Source organism: Oncorhynchus keta, chromosome 6, assembly GCF_023373465.1.
Source record: "Oncorhynchus keta strain PuntledgeMale-10-30-2019 chromosome 6, Oket_V2, whole genome shotgun sequence".
Classification (NCBI taxonomy): domain Eukaryota; kingdom Metazoa; phylum Chordata; class Actinopteri; order Salmoniformes; family Salmonidae; genus Oncorhynchus; species Oncorhynchus keta.
The window spans coordinates 32272150-32292194 of NC_068426.1; the positions used below are offsets into that span (position 1 = coordinate 32272150).

The 20045-nt window shown below is 42.0% G+C and overlaps 2 protein-coding genes across 3 annotated transcripts in view; both read right to left on the minus strand.

Annotated features, from left to right (window-relative positions):
• Window positions 1-263: 263 nt before the first annotated feature.
• On the minus strand, window positions 264-13373 carry LOC118385406 (5'-AMP-activated protein kinase catalytic subunit alpha-1-like). The gene is made up of 9 exons (XM_035772525.2): window positions 13186-13373; window positions 11633-11774; window positions 9695-9788; window positions 8937-9081; window positions 8631-8718; window positions 8027-8251; window positions 7215-7722; window positions 2901-3027; window positions 264-2530 (listed from the first exon to the last, which is right to left on the minus strand). The coding sequence occupies exons 1-9, from the start codon at window positions 13283-13285 to the stop codon at window positions 2217-2219; spliced, it is 1743 nt and encodes a 580-aa protein (XP_035628418.1). The 5' UTR covers window positions 13286-13373; the 3' UTR covers window positions 264-2216.
• Window positions 13374-17403: 4030 nt separating this feature from the next.
• Window positions 17404-20045, minus strand: part of LOC118385407 (allograft inflammatory factor 1-like) — a 48900-nt gene continuing 46258 nt past the window's right edge. Inside the window, exons 6-7 of one of the 2 annotated variants that reach the window (XR_004826019.2) lie at window positions 17537-19484; window positions 17404-17497 (exon numbers count right to left, since the gene is read on the minus strand). Coding sequence is in view for 1 of the 2 variants with exons in the window: in XM_035772527.2 (XP_035628420.1) it covers window positions 19397-19484 (88 nt within the window). In the remaining variant the exon portion in view is untranslated. Of the gene's footprint in view, window positions 19485-20045 lie in introns of both variants that reach the window. The other variant, XM_035772527.2, reaches the window with a different exon arrangement.

Genomic DNA, 20045 nt, shown 5'->3' on the forward strand with positions numbered 1-20045 from the left:
TGTGTGCAGATCACTTGTTTTTAATCCATTTTAGAATACGGCTGTAACGTAACAAAATGTGGAAAAGGTCAAGGGTTATGAACACATTCCAAATTTACTGTAAATCAGTTTTAAAAATGATAAAAGGTATTTTGATAAACTCTTTAAATTTAAGAGCTTTCTAATATTTGACTTTTGCAGCCATGCATCATAGTATCAATTAAAAATACAAAATTTAAAGACATTTTCCAATGGCTCCAACAGAAACAAAGTAATGCATGAAAACTTGTGCAATTGATCTGTTTTATTAGGCAGTTATTTATACAAATGATTTAAACACTGTCCATTTGACATTTACATTGGTCATTCTAGTAGTAGGGTCCCTTTACACAACAAATAAAACAAGGTTTAAAGCAGTTAAGACAGATACAATGATTGATATTGATCCTGCAAATAGTCAGAACTTAACACTCCCACTTAAAAGGAGAAAAACTACTCACCCAATGTGCAACTCACATAAGCCGATCATGGCCTCACACACTTTTTCAAAACAACCCCACAATTCACCTTATGCACTACTTGGAATCAGAACTTACGCATCCTTGAAAACTAAAGAGTTTGTTTGTAAGTCCTATAAATATTTCAATGAGCATTTGGTCTAAAAAAGGAGACCTTGCAGTCACAATCCATACGCAAGATTTCTTCAGACCAAAACGAGCCCCACGCAATAGAGGATAGAAGTAGATGTCTCTTTTATACTCACTGATATACAACTGATCAACAGTATTGATAAGGCAGCTAACAGAATGACAAAAAAAAAAAGAATTCTCCAGATGCACATGACAAATTTAAGGTTTGGGAAAATATGTAAACTTCAATTCAAATGTAGCTTCTTGTGGGGGATGTGGGCCAAGAAAAGTGAAATAGAATTTTGAAACCAGAAAAAAAATATTGATTTGTTTCCTTTATTAATACACATTGTCCGTGCACTGCATGTACTTGCTGCAAATCACCACTTACAAATGCCCCCGATCTTTCAATGGACATGTGTACAAAATTAGTTCAATCCTGCTAAAATGCATATCACTCAGTCAACATGCATTCAGATTTATGAACACATGGAGCCCCTAACCTCAAGATAATTTTTACAAATCTAACTAAATTAACTTTTGAATTCATTATAGGACAGTGGGTCTCATTTTGAGAGTGTGAAGGTAAACAATCATGTGCATAGAAATGATTAAAAAATAAAATTGATAATTTAAAAAATCTGTAAAGGAATAAAATGGCATCGTAACGAAAATATAAAAAAACCCGAACCTTTCAGTCAGTAATAACTTCTCAATATAAATCTACAATTCCCATTTAAAGCACTGAAATCAAAATGCATATATTTTTTAAATTCTTTATATTATGTAGGGGACAGACCAATCCAAACAGACAAACATTGAAATCTAGTCTTGACAATTCAATTTCACACAAACAAAAAAAAAAAAAATTCTGATGAAGTAGTAACTCCCTTTTTCGCCTGACGCGATCGAGAGGGTAATTGCACTTCCTCAGTGAGTCAAACGGACATTGTTGGCATGACAACCCATGTTATGGTCAGTGCAGCTACCCCTGAAAGGCCTGTAGTGCAGTGTCCTGAATTTGCACAGGCATCTCAGACATCTACTATAGCGAAACAGACAGAACAGCGGAACTGTGCAAAAGTGCCTCGTTCCCCTCAGCCACCCTAAGTGCACCCCCCAAGACCTTACAGCTCTCCTTTCCCCACGCAGAAACGTGCGTTTGTTTTCTCTACTGAAAAAAAGCACAGCAACGCCCACTGAGCACAGTACAGCAAATTCTGTGCATCACTCAGACTTAGCACACACACACACACACACTGTTTGGAACGTGATCAAATAGGGGGGGAAATAGTCGTAGGCCAATAATAATAATGATCATGAAAATGTAAAACCACCTCTAAAATAGTATTCTGTCATCATGACTATAATGTAGTTGCTTGGTCATTGTCGTTCACCTTTTCCTAAAGTCCACCCGTGCTCTGACAACTCCCAAGTCAGCCAGGAGGGTTGCGAACTGAACCTGCATCATCAGTGCCTTGGAACAACCCTAGCAGTCTAACCCGCCTGCGGTAGGGATGAATCGAGCCATGAAAATCGGTTGCATGCTTATTGCTTATAAAGACACTCAGAGGAAAAAAGGCTAACGTTGTTTTATTTGTTTGCAAGCTATCGTGCAAGTAGTTTGATGAGATTGGCGCACATCTCAAAGAACTCTATGGTGTGGCTGCCGGGCCGCGGAACCGCAGTCATGGGTGCGAGGTCGCCTCCTGTCGAGTCAACGGAGGAGGTGAGCGAGGAGGCCAGGGAGCTCTCGGAGGCCTTAGTGGGAGGGAGAGATGTGGCAGGGGTAGCGTTCTCCTTAGCCCCCTCAGTTTGGGACCCCCCCTCTGCAGCTTCGTTCTTAAGGGCCGTGCGGTAGTTCCCCACTGAACCAGACTGGTGAGGAGTGGCAGTCCCAGATTTAGCCTCCAGCATGTCATCTTCAGACAGAGAAAGACAGAAGAGAAATATAATGTTAAACATACTTCTGTGGTTACAGCCAAAAACACAAAGGCTCTGAACACAGACCTGTGCCATGTCTAGTCACTTTACATTGCACAGCAGGGAAAAGCAACTTCTTTAGGCATTTTCCATTAAATGGCAAAGTTGACAGTAAAGACAACCACTCAGAAATGTCAGTTGAACCCCATACAGCGCTGTAAAGCGGAGACCTTGAACTCAGACGTCATGTATAGCATGTTACTGTACAGCCACCGCGTTCCAATTTAGGCGCTCATCAATGACCAATTCGGCTGTTTTCAATCCGCATACGGGTTGTTAGAGTAAAGGGTTACGTCCAGGTTGACGTACTGTCTATGCTACGGAAGTCCAGGAGGTAGGTCCTGCCGTCCACCTGGTAGAGCTGAAGGCTCATCTTGGTCTGCATGCCCGTCACTGGGTTCTTCCTCTTCACACGCAGGTAGTACGGGTTCACCACCTGGGGAGGAGAATATGGAGATTAGTTACACATACTTTAAAATCACACAAGCTGGGTAAGATACACAATAGATGGAATACACAGCGTAAAATTACATTTTTCAACATGGCTTCTGTAGCTGCTTCAGTTGTCTGTATTTCAGAGATTTGCAACTTTAACATGTTCTGTTTGTTTAGTCATCAAAATTGTTTTGTGCTAAAAAAAAATTGTTTTGCTAAAAAATATTACAGAGAGCACTTTCACCATTTCAGCAGTTCTAAAGTCTAGGCCGAACAGTGCTTTATGTTATGGGAGAGTATCGGAAATGCCTCGCCCACTACTGTGTACCCAAACACATTAAACCATCAATAGCTGCTTTCTATCCATCAGGGCAAGAGAAGGATAAACAGGAAACTGAACATTTCCTTCAGAAATTGCTCTCATTTCTCTAAGATGAATACAAAATGAGAGTCAGTCAGCTGATCTATTCTTCAGGTCTAAAGGTCATGCCATACCAGAAATAGAACCCAAGAGAAGAAACAGCAGCATTCCATTCTAGGTGATAGTAGAACTCAGACTGAGCCAGTAGTTTACACCATGCAGAAAAAACAATATATATATACATCATCTTAATGTTTAAAGAACCAGGTTTTCACCCCTTTTTTTGATCTTCCACCATTACAACTACTCTAAGATTAAGACCATAGATTTTAAGGTTTATTTGGGATTGGGCTACAGTAAATCCTCATGGGGAAAAAATAAGTTAATGAAATGTAATCCATAGAATAGTACTTTGGAGGAAGGATTGTTGACACATTTGGATATTTAAGGATAATTGAGAAATAATCAAAGTCAGCATATTTATGACATTTTGCTTTTACCCAGGCATCCTTTAAGACAGTCTGTAGATACTACAAAGCTCAAATTGGGCTCGTGAAGTTACCGCTTGCTCCATACGAGTAGTATTTTTATTTCAAGAACCTTTTTTTTTTACATTACATTTATGAATTGAAAAAATCATTTTTGATCAATATATTGACCATAATATACTCTAAGGGTATATCAGTCGCAGAGCGCCATTGTTAGCTTGTTTTAACTACGCATATAGAAATGGTGGTCTGCCAGGTACTCAGCAGGAAGGTCTGATTTCACTATTATTAAAACAAGACCCAGATGGAAAATTTAAAGATTCAGAAACTGAGGCCTCTTACACCCCAATGTTGTGATGCAAAAACACTAGCGAAATGCATAGCACTCAAACATTTTCTTTTTTTAACCAAGTATCGTTCATCCTGATCAGACACTTTTAAAAATGTTTTTTTCTTTTCTTCTACATGGACGATACATTGGAGATAATATACGACAACTAATAGATCATGAAACATATTAGAAGTCAGGCCTGGTATTGCAGATTTTGAAAAGTCCTTTGATAAATGCACAGATTTTTTTCCAAATTCGGTGATTCTCTTATACAAATGGGTAAAAGTCATGTATAGCAACCCCAGTTGTAAAACAGTAAATAGCGGTTACTTCTCAGAGTTTAGAATTGTCAAGAGGAGTTAAAGGGTGTCCGCTGTCACCTTACCTATTCGTTATGGCCATCATAATGCTAGCTATTAAAAAAATCAGATAATATAAAACTTATTATAAAACTGTTATTTGAAGTCGGAAAGCTAGATCCCTGCAATGTCTTATTGAAGATCTAGATGACTTTTCTGGAGTAAAACAATTATGATACGTGTACACATTGGCTCTAAAAAAAAACTTTTACATTACCTATAAAATGGGCTGACTGAAGTAGACATTGTTGATATTCATATCACAAGATATATAAATGATATCATTTTCTAAACTAGAAAATATAAAGCATGCCCATCTATATAATGAATAGGGTGGGCTGAGATGAAATATAAAAGCAATAAACGGCTCTAAAAGCGTCACTTATTCAAAAGTTTTAATTGAACCCTGAAATGGTTCTCAAGTAGAGTACTAGAAAAAGCTCATTCATTGTTTAAAAAAAATGCCTTTTTGCAGATTGTCATGTCTCATTTTCGATTAATTGAAAATCACTCAAAAGTATCCATTTTACCAAGCATTGCAAAATTTGCTACAATTTCATCCCCCTGAAAATATAGAAAAAAATATGGCTCAACTCAAATGTGTTGGTTAATAGAATACCTGTATTTATGGCAAGTGTTTGAAACGGGTAAATTTGTCTTTCATGAAGTTAACAGAATTGTACAGGAAGGTCTGCGCAATCTGAGATTATAATCAATTGATTACAGTTTACCCCAAAAATGGAGGCAGGTGGCAGCGGGAGGTAGTAGGGAACTGCCCAATATAAAGGATCAAAACTTGGACTAAAAATAGCATAAACAGGAATATATACCAGTTTCATTTGAGGAACAGAATGTTGACAACTGTGCCATACAGATTGCAAAATAGTTGGGAAGAGGTTTTATGCACCGATTCTACAGTATAGTGTGTATGAGTTGATAAAAAAAACGACGCAAGAGTCAAGATCTCGTGCTTTTCAGCTAAAATTACATAGAACTCTTGCCACCAATATATATTTTAGGCATACAATCATCGAAGTGCTGCAGATTTTGTAGTGAGGATAGAATCAATAGACCATCGATTTTGCCATTGCCCTCAAGTAGCCGCTTTCTGGTCACAGGTTTAGTAATGGCTGAAAATGCATAACATTGATCTAAAGAAATAGCACTGTTGGGAGATCTGGAGAGACCGGGTCCGTCAATTACTAATACTGCTGGTAGAAGTATTTATCTGCAACTCGCAATCTGTGGATTCTATTTGATTAGATAGAAATTGTACATTAGTACATTAAACATCACAGCATAGTTGAAAGATATATGTTGCGTAGAAATCGGAAGAGGGTAGCCAGCAGAGATAGGTGCGAGGGGTTGAGGTGCGAGGGTTTGAGGGAAGCTAAGATTTGGGATGTGGAATTTGAGACAAGTGAGAGTGACGCTGCTGGGTGGGGGATAGAATGACAGTCAAAGATAAAACTGAACAAAAATCAAGTTTGAACAACACTGAGGGGCAATGTAATTACAGCTAATGCCGGTTTGCCTGAGGCTGATGCCATGCATATACACACACTCACAAATAGTGCCATACATGCACTCAACCATTCAGTTGGCCTTGCGTTTTCCTTTGTCTCTCTTTTCTTGGTTGTATAAAAAAAAAAAATCTGTGTGTGGGGGGGAGGTCTTGGAGGGCTAGTGGCCTGGTGGTTGGGCGCTTGGGCCTGTGGCTGATGGATTGGGTCCCTGTTTTTGACCTTGTGGGCGATCTGCCGACTTGCCCTTGAGCAGTGCGTTGACCCTGGTTGCGAGTCTGTTAGATGACTAATGTGATGTAGTCGTTGAGCGGCTTCACTGCAAGTATATTGTATGTTTAAATATTTAATTTAAAAATATATATTTAAAAAGTTCCAGAGTGGAATCTCTGCTACTTTTAGAGTTATGATTAAAAAATGTAAGCATTACCAACAGAGGGAAAATAACAGTGGATTCAATATAGGTAAGCCTCTGCTGGTGATTTGCAACGATACAAGTAAAATGAGGGCTGTGACTAGTTGCATTGCCTACTAAGCCAATTTCTCAGAATAAAATGTGCCAGAACTTTAAAACTAGCAGGGATCCACTCTGGAACTTTGATATGCCCTTAGATTATATTTTCATCAAAATATTGAAATATGTCAAATAGTCATGTTTTTCAATATTCATAAAATGTAAAAAACATAATTGAAATCAAAATACTCGTATAGAGTAAGCGGTAAAGCGTCATTTGAGTAAAGTTTTGCATTTAGAGATTAAGCACTATAGCGTCTTAAAGGAGGCCTGGGGTAAACCAAAATTAAATATGCCAACTGATTATTTCTCAATTATACTTTTAGATACAAATGTCATATACATGTCAACAATCCTTCCTCTAAAGGACTATTATATGGATACAATTGTGAAAAACAAAACTAATCACTGTCTTTTTGTCTGAGTTTGGTGTGGAATCACTATCTAGGCAAATCCCAATAAACCTCTGATCCACTTAAATATGAGGGGCCACTTGACAGTTCTGTCTATTTCTACCGGACCTCTTTACAGACTCCTTTCCCTCCCACCACCCTCATCCCCACTCTCTACAATTCTCCCTCCGTTGTTCAATCTCTCCATCCCCTCCCTCACCTTCCACTCGTAGTCGAGCTGCTTCATGGCACGGCACACCTCAGACATAATATCATTTGGTCTGCTCTGGCTCCTGATCCCCAGGTGCCACTTGGCCCGCCTCACCCCCTGGTGCTTCGACTTTAGGGGGTTCAGCTCGTCCAGCGTGTGTCTCGGCCGGGGAGGGGTCTCCCCCGCCAGGAAGGGCTGCATACGCTCCGGGTGGGGCTTAAGGCCGGCCGCGGTGGTCAGGTGCTGGTCGTCCAGGAATGAGTCTGGGGGACTGGAGGCCAGGTAGAAGTCCTTGGCCTCGGACATAATGCGGCGGTTGTCGATGATGAGATGGTAGGCCACAGCCAGGGGGTCGTGGTGGTTGCGGCTGTACAGGCAAGTCAGGATCTCCTCCTCAGTGCACTCAAACTTCTCACACACCTCCTTCAGGGCCTCGTCGTCAATCATGTTGTTGCTGTAGCATGGGTCTTCTGGAAACAGGTACTTGGGGAGCTCATCTTTGAACCACTCATCCTCTCTGTGGGGAGGGAAGACAGAGCATGTTCAAGGCAGTCTATTATTTCATAGGGACATTTGTTCTCGCAACAGGGCAGCTAGAAAACATATAGACCAGGAGGGGTGGGTTCACTTTGTTAACGCTGGGCTGGATCAAAAGCCTGCACAGAGGACAGGAGTTTGCCATCCCTGTGATCGGAGTTTAATGATGCATGTGGAGAAAAGTCTATTAAAAAAAAGCATTTTTTTCTATTATTTTACTGCAAAGCATATAGAGGTGTTTAAATGCACTTTGTAGGCAAAGTTGATCTCTTGCCACTCCTTACCGGATCTCTTTGATGGTGGCCCTCTTCATGGGATCCACCTGCAGCATGTGTTTGAGCAGGGCGGAGACGGAGGGGTTCAGGTACTGGGGCGTGAAGAAGATCCCGTCACAGATTTTCTTGAAGAGCGTTGGCACGTGGTCATCGTCGAAGGGCAGTGTCCCACATAGCAGGGCATATAGGATCACTCCGCTGCTCCAGATGTCCACCTCAGGACCTGCATATAACCTGGGAAGGCGAGGGTCAAATCAAGCAAACATTTATTTAGGAATTCCTTTACAACAGTTGCCGAAACGTAGTTTAGCATAACTAAGTCTCGACTCCAAAGAGCAGGCAGAAGCAGAAGACAATACTAGCTGCATATAAACTAGGAAGGACACATCTAGGGGAGGGGAGAGGATAGAGCTGCACATTGACATGAACCAAGGGAGTCTTAACATGGTGAATATTTTGTGACACTTAAGAACAGCAGGGTCTGTCAAACAAAGCAAAACCGTGAAATTGAACAGTCCTCTTTATTGAAGTCTAAGAGCAGTTTTTGCATACATTAGCATATTCCCCATCACGTCTGCCAGTTTCGGTGAGAAAAGAAAGAGGACACGTGTACCTTCCAGAGATGACTTCAGGGGCAGCATAGTTCGGAGAACCACAGCTTGTCCTCAGAAACTCTCCGTCCGACATCATGTTTGACAAACCTTCAGAAAACACCAGACAATATCACATAAGTGTTTTGTCCAATATAATGATAGGGTTTCATTTCTGACACACCCTTTCCATCAGGGTTCCAGTAACTACAGTGGATGCATAACCACACCAGCCCAGTACAGTTAGGTGTGGCTCAATCTGGAGGTGTAAATAAGGTCCAGGTGTAGAAAGGTGCTGGTCGGTGTGAGTTTGAGGGTGATAGACTTACCAAAGTCTGCGATCTTGGCGTTCATCTGTGCGTCCAGCAGGACGTTCTCAGGTTTCAGGTCCCTGTGCACCACCATGTGTCTATGGCAGTAGTCTACTGCTGAGATGATCTGCTGGAAAAGACGACGGCTCTCCTTCTCATCCAGCTGGAGTCACAGTGGCAAACGCACGAAACGCAGACACAGCAACACACACGAGAGGTGAGAAATGTCCTTTTTAGCGGTCCAGTCAGTCCATTTCAGTATTGTAACCACTCTGGATATTTGGTCAATGTCTTTGCTTGAAAGTTTTAGTGGCCTTAAAAACCCATTGGAAAGAATGCAGTGCAGCGATAGAGCTTTGTGATTTCTGTTGTGTACAGAGGGGTGGTCCATACATGAGGCAGGTGCTAACATGACTATTATTGACATAACCATTACACTTCCCAACTCTCCTAACCACAGATGCACCCCATGACCAAAAGTGTGTGGACAAACCTTCAAATTAGTGGATCCGGGTACATTTCAAACACATCTGTTGCTGACAGGTGTATAAAATTGAGCACACAGCAATGCAATCTCAATAGACAAACATTAGCAGTAGAAATCTAAACATTTTAAAATGTTCCGTTTAAAATGGATGATACATTTTTTCTTGCTAACATATGATTGGGGTCCCTGGGTCAATGTTTTTTTTTTTGGTTGAACAAAAAAAAAACAGGTCTATAATTTTCGCAAAACCTGCATACGCTAGAGGAAATAACGTTTCTCTTCCCCTTACCTTTCCGTTTTTGCAGATGTAGTCAAAGAGCTCTCCTCCGGACACGTACTCCATCACCATGAAGATGTCTGTCGGGGTGCTGATCACCTGGTACCTACAGTCCCATAGGATAAATCACAAAACTTAGAAGAAAAAAAAATAGGCTAGCCAGATTTCCAGAACCATGCCACCCACCTGACCAAGAAAAAAAAAACTCTGGGCACTACTGTTTAACACTAGAGAAAATGGTCAAGGATCACCAAACTTCTCAGAGGGATGACAAACCCACATAACTATATATCAGCTTTACCACAGCAATAAAAAGCAGGCAAATTGCTATATAAAAAGTCTAAGATTGAGAGGTAGCACTTTCGGGACAGACTCAACTTCTGAGGAATTTATTGATCCTAAGCATAGAGGCAGACATTTTGCAGGAAGACTCCTTAGTGGGCCATTCAATGGCTGGTCGGTGTAAGGGAGACTGGTATTGGAACCCTTCAACTGGCTAAACATAGGCCTACTTCCCTAGAGCAAACATCCATGTGCAAAACGCTACTGTTCTTCATTCTTGTGCCACAAGGTTATCAACAAGTGTCGTACAAGCTCGCTGCCTGAGTTCCATCTCAAACCGCAGCACAGTAGCCAAGGAAAGGGAGCAAGCATGTGAAGTTCAAAGTTAAACCAGTCCCACCGCAGCTTCAGAAAACTCACATTCTTCTGGCCTCTACAAACAAGGCATCAGTAAATAAAGGGCAAAGGGCAACTTCACTCATTCGTCTGTAGCCTCGTGTCATTTTCAAATCGGACTCCAGGGGGTGAGTGTAAAAAGAAAGTTCGCTAAGTGGAAAAATACAGGTCTAGTCACAAGGGATCAGGTGCCCGGAAATGCCCCAACTAAGCCTACGCAATGATACTCGGTGGCGCTCACAGGTCAAGAAGACTATTGTACGGGGATTTTTCATTCAGTCAATAGATGTAGGCCTAGTTTTAAAAAAAAAAATAAGAGAAGAATCCGGAAACAAAGTAGAGACCTGACCCTTCCTTATCAATGAGCTAAATCATGAAAACACTGGATTTATGCTGCCCGCACTCTGACAGAGGTCAAGCGAGGGAAAAAAATTGAGGTCAGGGGATGGACAGGTTGAGAGCGAGAACACGGAAGAAATAGTGGGTGAGAGAGAGATTGAGGAGAAAAAAATTGTGTGCATCAGTGAAGCAGAAACAAAAGGGAAAGAGTGATGCACACTAAAACCCACCATTAAAAGCCCTAAAATAGCTCTCTGGGTGGCATTAATGTGGCAGTGGTGGGATTACGTAGGGGTCCAAACGATGGAGCGAGCTGTATAATCTAGGATTTACAGTTTAATGATGCCTGAAAAGCTGGAGGTTCTGGACTTAAAGGTTTAAAATAAAATAAAAAACATTAGCTAGGCAAGTCAGCTAAGAAAAAAAATCTTATTTACAATGACGGCCTGAGAACAGTGGGATAACTGCCTTGTTCAGGCGCAGAACAACTTGTCAGCTCGGGGAGTCGATCTAGCAACCTTTCGGTTACTGGCCAAACGCTCTAACCACTAGGCCACCTGCCGCCCCTCCAAAGATGTGTGAACGTGTCAAGCACCTGAGGTTCTAGACTTACAGCGTGTGGTGATGCCTAAAAAGCTGGGGGATCTTACAGCTTAATGATGTGGGGATGCCCAAAGCACCCAAAAGAGTTATACTTCGCAGCTTAATGTAGGCTGCGTTTACACAGGCAGCACAACTGATCTTTGTTTTCACTAGTTGGTATTTTGACCAATCGCATCAGATCTTTTCAAATCTGATCTTTTTCAGGGCTGATGTTTTTGGTCAAAAGACCAATTTGTGAAAAAAAATATCTGAATTGGTCTGCTTGTGTGTACACAGCCTTAGAGCTTAATGATGCAGGGATGCCTGAAGCAGCTGAGGTTATAGACTTACAGCTTAATTATGTGAGGATGCCTGAAGAGCTTGAGGTTTTGGATCTCTCTACGTATCTTCCCCACCACATCCAGACTGCGGATCTTCTGTCTGTTAAGAATCTTCACAGCCACCTGGTGTTTGGTCAGCTCATGCTGTCCCACTACAGGAGAGAGAGAGCAAGAGAGGGCAGGAGGTTAGGAAATACTGTAACAAGAATCCAGTCATAACGAGCTTAGCAGATCCCAGCTAACACAATGACACAAGCAAATCAGCATTGATGACTGACATTACTTGCAGTGAAAGAACACTAGCATGGCATTTTACCATTGAATCAAAATAAATTCATTATGCATCATGACTGACAGGCCTACATCTGCAATGTTCTGTTTAGAACCAAAGGTGATACAAATTACACCACCACCGAGTCACCTGTGAGCAGTACACAAACTAAATTGGGGTTAACATTTCCTTCTACACGGCTTATAGGCCTACATCCCCACACACACACACACCATTGCAAAACGCAAGCAAATATAGGCCCAACTAAAAATTGGTCAGAAGAAGAACAGGTGAAAAATGTACTGAACTATACAGAGAGGGAGGACTGTAGAAGGGGTTGTACAAATTACTTCTATTGATTTAACTGTTATGTTGGTAAAGCATTAACCCAGCAGCCAGTCATTTAGAACATAATAGGTCATGGAATAAATGGTCCAATGTCCAACATGTTCTAAACTGGGAGGAATAGGAATTAACAGCTATATAGTCTAGTTGGTGGCTTGATATGGAGTTTTGTTCTCAAATCCCAAGCCAAGGAAGACAAAAGGGAAATGTACATTTTCTAGTTTGAAATAGACTTAATATTAGGGCCTAACTTGGCTATACAAGTCAGTTTGGTCCTCCTGACTATCATCATTTTAGGTGATATGCCATTAGAAAAGGTATGGTATTTTGACCGTGTCGACTGAAAGCAACCTAGGGACAATGGCTAATGTGTCAACACAAATGGAAAGTGTGGGAGATATCTGTCCTCAATAATTCAGCCAGGCCCAAGATAGTTTGCATAAATGCATGTATGGCATGGGGCGAGCACGGCTAGATGGTCAGTGTGTAACTGGGCAGCTCACGTTAGTTAACTGAATAAACAGGTTTCCTGGTTGAGAAACCATTAATGTTGTATTGCCTTGGCTAGCAATTTGAGCTAAGATTATACTAGTTTGCCAACTGCGGTTAGCCAGCAAGCGTGTAAACTTGGTTACCTAAAGCTCTGAGTAACTCGACCACATAACTAACGTTCGCTGGCTAGCAAGCTAACTAGGTTGAACACATGACAGCACTATCGGTTGATCGATCAAAGGTAGACCGCCTAGTACGCTAACTTAACTGTTTGATTCTAGAGCCTGGCTGAGCTAACGACGTTGACGAACTAGCCTAGCAAAGCAAGCTAGCTAAAAGACGTTAGAGGCCAATAAGTGTTAGCACACGGCTGGCTAGCTAACAGAGAAACGTCCCCATCCTCTCTCGCGGGTAACTGCCGGTGGCAACTCGCTAAGAAAGGCCATAACGGTTACCTTTAACTTTCCCGAACGTCCCCACTCCAAGTGTGTCTCCAAGAATATAATGTCCGATTTTCACTCTTCCTTCATGTTTCTGTTTATCCGTCGTCGCCATCTTTCCAGCAGTGGCCTAGCCTAGCCTATCTGCTGCTGCGGGCAGACGGAGCAGACTAGCTGGAGCGAGCAAGAAAATGCGAAACAGCGTGAAAAAATACTCTTCCGGTCTTCTTCTTCTTCGGTAAGGTTTGATATGTTACATTACCGCCCCCAACTGAACTATAGTATAGATCCATTACACCGTGTGATACAAAATGGGAAAGGGTAACAGGAAAACATAACAAAATATAGAAAATAAAAAAATATATATATTTGTACTACACTATACTCATTAAAACCCATCATCTTATTCCACTACTTTAACCCTATCTGATCCGACCCCAGGCTAACTGGACATACCGCTCAACACAGGCTGTAACTCTACTCAAATCTCCTACCCTCAAGCACTTCTCTGCAGCTGCCACCACAACATCTATTTTCTGTGATTGCTATATGAACACTAAGAAGCCAAACTTACTGAAGCATATATCACTCATTAGCCTATCCCTCAGTGCTGGCACATATCTGCTATTCACAGGGATCCTCTCAAAATCCCTCATCCTTGATCCACCCGCTACTTTCTTCACTGTCTTGGCATACGACAACTTCTGCACTACTCTGACTCTAGCCACAAGTCCACTACAGGTTACCTTCACTGATTCAACTCCTTTCCCAACCACCCTGAAACCACACATGGATCCGGTAAAAGGCAAGGATCCACTTTCTCCAAAAATGTCACTCCTACTGGACCAGATTATTCTGTATCACGTTCATCGATGCCATGCTTGGGCTCCGAGCTCTTCACCCCACCTTCCACCTCATTTAACTCGCCCTCATCCACTTCACCTCCAGAACTTGGTCTGGCACACGACTCACTCTGTTTGCACTTGACACCAATCTCTTCGACAACCCATCTCCACTTTTATCGGCATCTTCCTCAAATTGAAATGAAAAATCTGCTTTCCTCATTCTCTTCAACCTCTTCATCATATTATTTTCCACTCCTTTCCTCAGAAATCCTCCTTTCTGTGTCCCTGTCCCAATATTCATCTTCTCCCAACTTTGCTTGCTGCCCACCGGTGGCATCCCGGCGTAATTCCATCTCAAAACGCCCCACCCTGTCTGTCTTTCTCCCCACGATTGTGACTCCTGGCCCCTGCAATGTAGCGGATTGTAAAAAGGTTGTTTAAAATCGTAAGACATATTCGCCCTCATCATTTGTGTGACGATCACTGGCCAATTATCAGTCTGACACATGTGCATACTACTTTCCAGCCACCAGATGACAGTCAAACTAACTGTCTGAGTTGAATAGAAATGTGAAATAGTACCAGTTCATTGTTGTGTGCCCCAGAAGATGTCATCGTATTTCCAGGGAGGATAGGAGCCCTGGACGGGGGGGACGGGGGGACGGGGGGTATTTAGCACAGAATAAAGGTCACAGCCACGCCACACAGAAAAGCCTCAGGCTGGGACTAACAGTGAACGTTTCATGCATAATTTCCTTTCCAAACAGGGGATACGTCTCAAATTGCAACCTATTCCCTACATAGTGCACTACTTTTGACCAGAGCCCTATGGGAATAGGGTGACATTTAGAACATGTAGCCTACACGAGAGAATGAAGCACAATTGCTTGTACAGCTATTCACCTAGTCAGTACTAGGGAATGGAATTTCATGGAAATCAGCAACAGACCGATAGAAATCCTGGAAATAAATCCCAATCCTGGCTCATCAGAGTCTGTGATTTCTGAGATTACTGTAACATGATATCTGAATCATCCCACCACCACTCGGTGGTGTCACAATTTAAAGGGATGAATGATGGACGAAGTTGAAATGAAAGCAGAGGAGTGTGAAACAGGGAGAAATCAAAGGCAGAGAATGTACACTGAGTGTACAAAACATTTAGTCAGGGCAGGGACTCCACAATGTTTCAAAAGTGTTCCACAGTGATGCTGGCCCATGTTGACTCCAATGCTTCCCACAGTTGTGTTAAGTTGGCTGGTGGACCATTCTTGATACACACGGGACAATGTTGAGTGTGAGAAATGTCAGCAGCGCCGCAAGTTCTTGTCACAAACCGGTGCGCCTGGCACCTACTACCATAACCCGTTCAAAGGCGCTTAAATCTTTTGTCTTGCCAATTCCCCCTCTGAATGGCACACATTTACAATCCATGTCTCAATTGTCTCAAGGCTCAAAAATAAGTATTTAACCTGTCTCCCCTTTTTCATCTACATTTATTGAAGTGGATTTAACAAGTGACATAAATAAGAGATCACAACTTTCACCTGGATTCACCTGGTCAGTCTATGTCATGGAAAGAGCAGGTGTCCTTAATGTTTTCCACACTCAGTGTACGTGTGAGGCAGTCTTTTCACTGTTCGGAGGAGAGGAGGCTCTTTAATCTCAATGCTCTCTCTATCATGCCGAATAGATGTTATGCTTTGAAGCTCATTAGGACCGACCCAGGGTTAGAGACCTCAGAGAGAAAAAGAAAGAAAGAGTAGAAAGAGAGAGAGAGAGGGGTTGAAGAGGGAGCGGTGCTGTTGAAAGCCTGGATGGATAGAATGAACCAAGAGAAAGATCAAAGATAACGAGAGGGTGGGGTTGTTGGGAACGCCGGGTGTTACATGATCACCTAACAGCAGGGTACCTGCCACAGGGAATCAGACCAGGCTACAACATTGATGTTTTAAATGGTTTGAAGTGTTTCTCTAGTCTGTCTAGACTGGGTCAATCAGCGAAGACCTGTGGCGAAACGCTGCTGAAAAAAATTGCAGTAGTAGCAATAGACAGTTACCTATATGATCAATCAGGCTACTACTCTCACACAGGCCTATATAATGCAGCTATAAGATGTAGCTGTTGGAGACGCACCTTTTGGAGGATAGATACGGATACTAGCTTATCAACTTTTCCCGTTGGATAGCGGTCAGGGAACATGGACAAAGTGAAGCACTTAACAAGAGCACCAGGGCTAGAGTCAGCCTGTCGAGTAGTAGGGCATTTTGTTTTGAGTGAATGCCAGATGCTAGTCCTAACTTGTAACTCAGTAGGACTTTGTCCGCTGTCGTTGCACAGGCCTCTGGCATTAGTGACAGGTCTTCACATAGAGCACTGATGATTGTTTTAATTACACAAGTGCTTACTGTGCTTATTGTCCCATCAGATTCCCTCCTCACAGTGTGCTGTGCTCATTAGTGTATTCCCTCCGTATCGCCTCTAATCTTCCTCCCCGCCATCTCCCCTTCCCCAGCAGGACGTTACTTTCCTAGCACTCCCACACAAACAAATACACACAATGACACACACATACACTGACACACAATATAGTAAGGCTTCGGGGTTTGTGTGTTTTACGAACCAGTGAAGTCAGAGAACTCTGTCGCCAGGCTTTGGTGAACATGTGGAAAGTGTCCATGTCGAGAAGAGACTGGTTTGCAATGTGCATGTTCATTTGACTAAGTGGCTGAGCAACTAGGCCTATTGACACGTTTAGCTGTGTGTGTGTGTGAAATGGGTTTATAGCCCATGTGTCTTTGCTGGTAGCTGTGAAAGGGGCTCAGTGTTGTTGCCTGGTGTTTTACACATGCTGAAAGGCTCTATAGCCTGAGGTATCTGCGTCTATATTTCCTCTACTGTATATGTCATAATCTGACACTGGTAGTGGGCTTCCGCCATGGAGCACCAGCTCATTCCCTTGAGGCAATGCATAACATAAGAAAAACACATGTATACATGTGTGGAACAGCATTATAGTGCCTGTGACTAATATTTCTCTACATGAATTACTGTAACATGGAATTTAAATCATAAAGTACACTGTAAATGGGATGAAATTAAGTCTATGGTTTAAAATGAAGCAATAACTGTATATCAAAATGGGTTGAAACACAGTACCTTAGAATAAACCACATCCATGTACATGATCATGTTTATGTGATTTAAAACACCCTGTGACATAGTGGAATCCTCTCTGTTTCTAGAAGTGACAGCATTAAACCCCTATTTCCATCCACCTACAAACAGTACTAGAAAAACAGGAAAGCTGGTTTCAGTGTTTGATTGAACAGTTTCTTCACTCTGTCAAACAACTACTCATACAACAAACTAGTCAATAACAAATATGCCGGTGTAACAGAAATAACTTTAATTCCTTTGGTGTTTGCAAAACAAAAATGTGCATTGTCCGGGTGGTTAAATTAAAATACCACTAAAAAGACCTCTACCCAACACACTGGGAATGAAAATGCATAACTGACGTTCCATTAACAAAATGTAAAGCTAATGAATTAAAACACTACGGTTACTATTATATTCCATGTTAAGTGTGAGTTCGAGAAAAAAACGAAAGATAGAAAAGCAGCGCTGAGGCACAGATTAGAGAATTTACGTGACAAACAAATGAACCCGGCCTGAGATGGGGAATGACTGAGAAGTAAGAAGAGGAACAAGTACAGAATAAGACGAGATGAAAATATATATTTTTTCAAGAACAAGATAATAGCAAAACATAGCAAGATGGAGATAATACCATTTGAAATGGGACAGGTACATCACATTTTACAAAGACGAGATAGAAATTCGGAAGTCAAGAGGTGCCACTATGGAGATTAGGATAGTCAGGCCGGGAAATGTGGGACACTGGCCTGAGCTGCGTATCTAATATCACTTCATAGATGTATTCAGATCTCCAGTATCAATGCAGTATCTGATAGCCTAGACCTAGGGGTACACTACCAAACAAGAAACGCCTTACCCTAATATACACATGAATAAACACCTTTAAAACCATCTTCCAATAACCTACAACACAACTTAATGGTCTGGTTCAGGAGGGAGAATAAAGACCAACTCTAAACCTCCTCCACCATCCTCTACTCTTCTCTCTGACTTCCATCCACATGCTACTTTAGGCACTTGGAAAGAATGTGATTTAATCATAATTCATACTAACAGGCTGAGAATCTTCAGTGTGTGCACGTACCGTAAAACCAATCTTTCCTGAATCCTAAACTCAACTCACGAGAACCCATTCACCCCGGAACCTTTAGGTTGAGAAAGTCAGTGTCGATCTACAACACCGGATCTAGTCATATCATACTCTGACCTAATGCCCCCCGACCCCCTTCCTAATCCTAATCCCAACTACAGTAACCCATCTCTCGTCTGAAAGAATGGGGTTGGACCATAATCTCTCAAACCTGACCTAGTGAGACGATGACCAAGCAGAGTCTGCATGGCACTAATCCAACATGTGGGACGATGTTGATTACTGTGTGTAAAGGTGTTAAAAATAACTGTGCTCTTATTATTACGTGTGCTTTAAAATCACCAGCATGCTACTTTAACACAATTAAAAAATATAATATCTGAAAGAGAAACTAGAACATTTGGTGGTGGTGGGGGGTGGGGGGCGAAACAGGGGAGAGGGAGGGGTGGAAAATAAGATGAAGGATTTGGGTTAGTTTCCCTAAAACGGGTCACAGCTAACAAGCTCCCCAAACCTCTTAACTACAACTACACTGAAATCATTACATCTGTCAAACGGTTAAACGCCACATTGAAATCATGATAAAACAGGCCTAATGATAAATTCACTCGTATCCATACACAGATTGCTGTAGAACATGTGAGTTGTTGACACACAATATTCTCATTAACACATACATACAAAACAGTCACCTCTGTTAGTTTGATCCCCAGCAAACACAACAACAATTTGCTCATATTCACAAAACGACTCAATTCCACAGTTATCGCCAGGGGTTACAAGTGATCACGCTAATTAAAAATACTTATTTCTCATCGCCATGATCAATATAAATATATACAGGTATGTACTGGTCATAAAAAAAGCTAATCTGCCTTAACGTCTTCACAGCAAATATATATAGTTAAGAGATTGCTCCTCCCTCTTTTTTTCCCACATGTTTTGAACAGAGGAGGATACACACACACCCCCCCCCCCCCTTCTGGGACGCGTGTGCGTCCTGAGGTGGGGAGTTGATAAGGCTATGTACACAAGTCCCTGGCTGAGTGCAGGGGCCTAGGATGGTGAAATGGTCGAGGTCGGGTCCCTATGACCCCTCTGTAGTCTAGAGGCTCTGGATGTCCTGGGTCTATGGCAGGCTGGCTATGTCCCGTTTGGGTGGAGGCCCGTCAGGCTTACAGCTGGCCCCATTAGCCTTGTCCTCGAAGATCATCACCCTGGGGGGGAGAAAAACAGAGGGAGAGAGAGGTCAGTGGTGGACTGCAAAACAAAGTCAAAGCTATGGCAGTCTCCCATAGCCTTCAGAAAGTATTCACACCCCTTGACCTTTTTCAATACTGTAGTGTTACAGCCCGAATTTACAATTTAGAAATGTTTACAACTTAGTTAAAATTGAAAAGGTGAAATGTATGAGTAATAAGCATTCAACCCTTTTGTTATGGCAAGCCTAAATAAGTTCAGGAGTAAAAATGTGCTTAACAAGTCACATAATAAGTTGCATGGACTCACTCTGTGTGCAATAATAGTGTTTAACATGCTTTTTAAACCACTAACCCATCTCTGTACCCCACATATACAATTATCTTAAAGTTCACTCAGTTGAGCAGTGCATTTCAAGCACAGATTCAAACACAAAGACCAGGGAGGTTTTTCCAATGGTTTGCAAAGAAGGGCACCTATTGGTAGATGGGTAAAAAAAACTAAACAGACATTGAATATCCCTTTGAGCATGGAGCAGTTATTAATTGCACTTTGGATAGTGTAACAATATACCCAGT

Coding starts and splice junctions, on each gene's coding strand:
- LOC118385406 (XM_035772525.2), bottom strand. CDS start 13,285: ATGGCGACGACGGATAAACAGAAACATGAAGGAAGAGTGAAAATCGGA. Junction 8,252..8,630: donor CCTGAAGTCATCTCTGGAAG/GTACACGTGTCC, acceptor TCGCCTTCCCAG/GTTATATGCAGGTCCTGAGG. Junction 3,028..7,214: donor AGCTCGACTACGAGTGGAAG/GTGAGGGAGGGG, acceptor TCTCCTCCCCAG/GTGGTGAACCCGTACTACCT.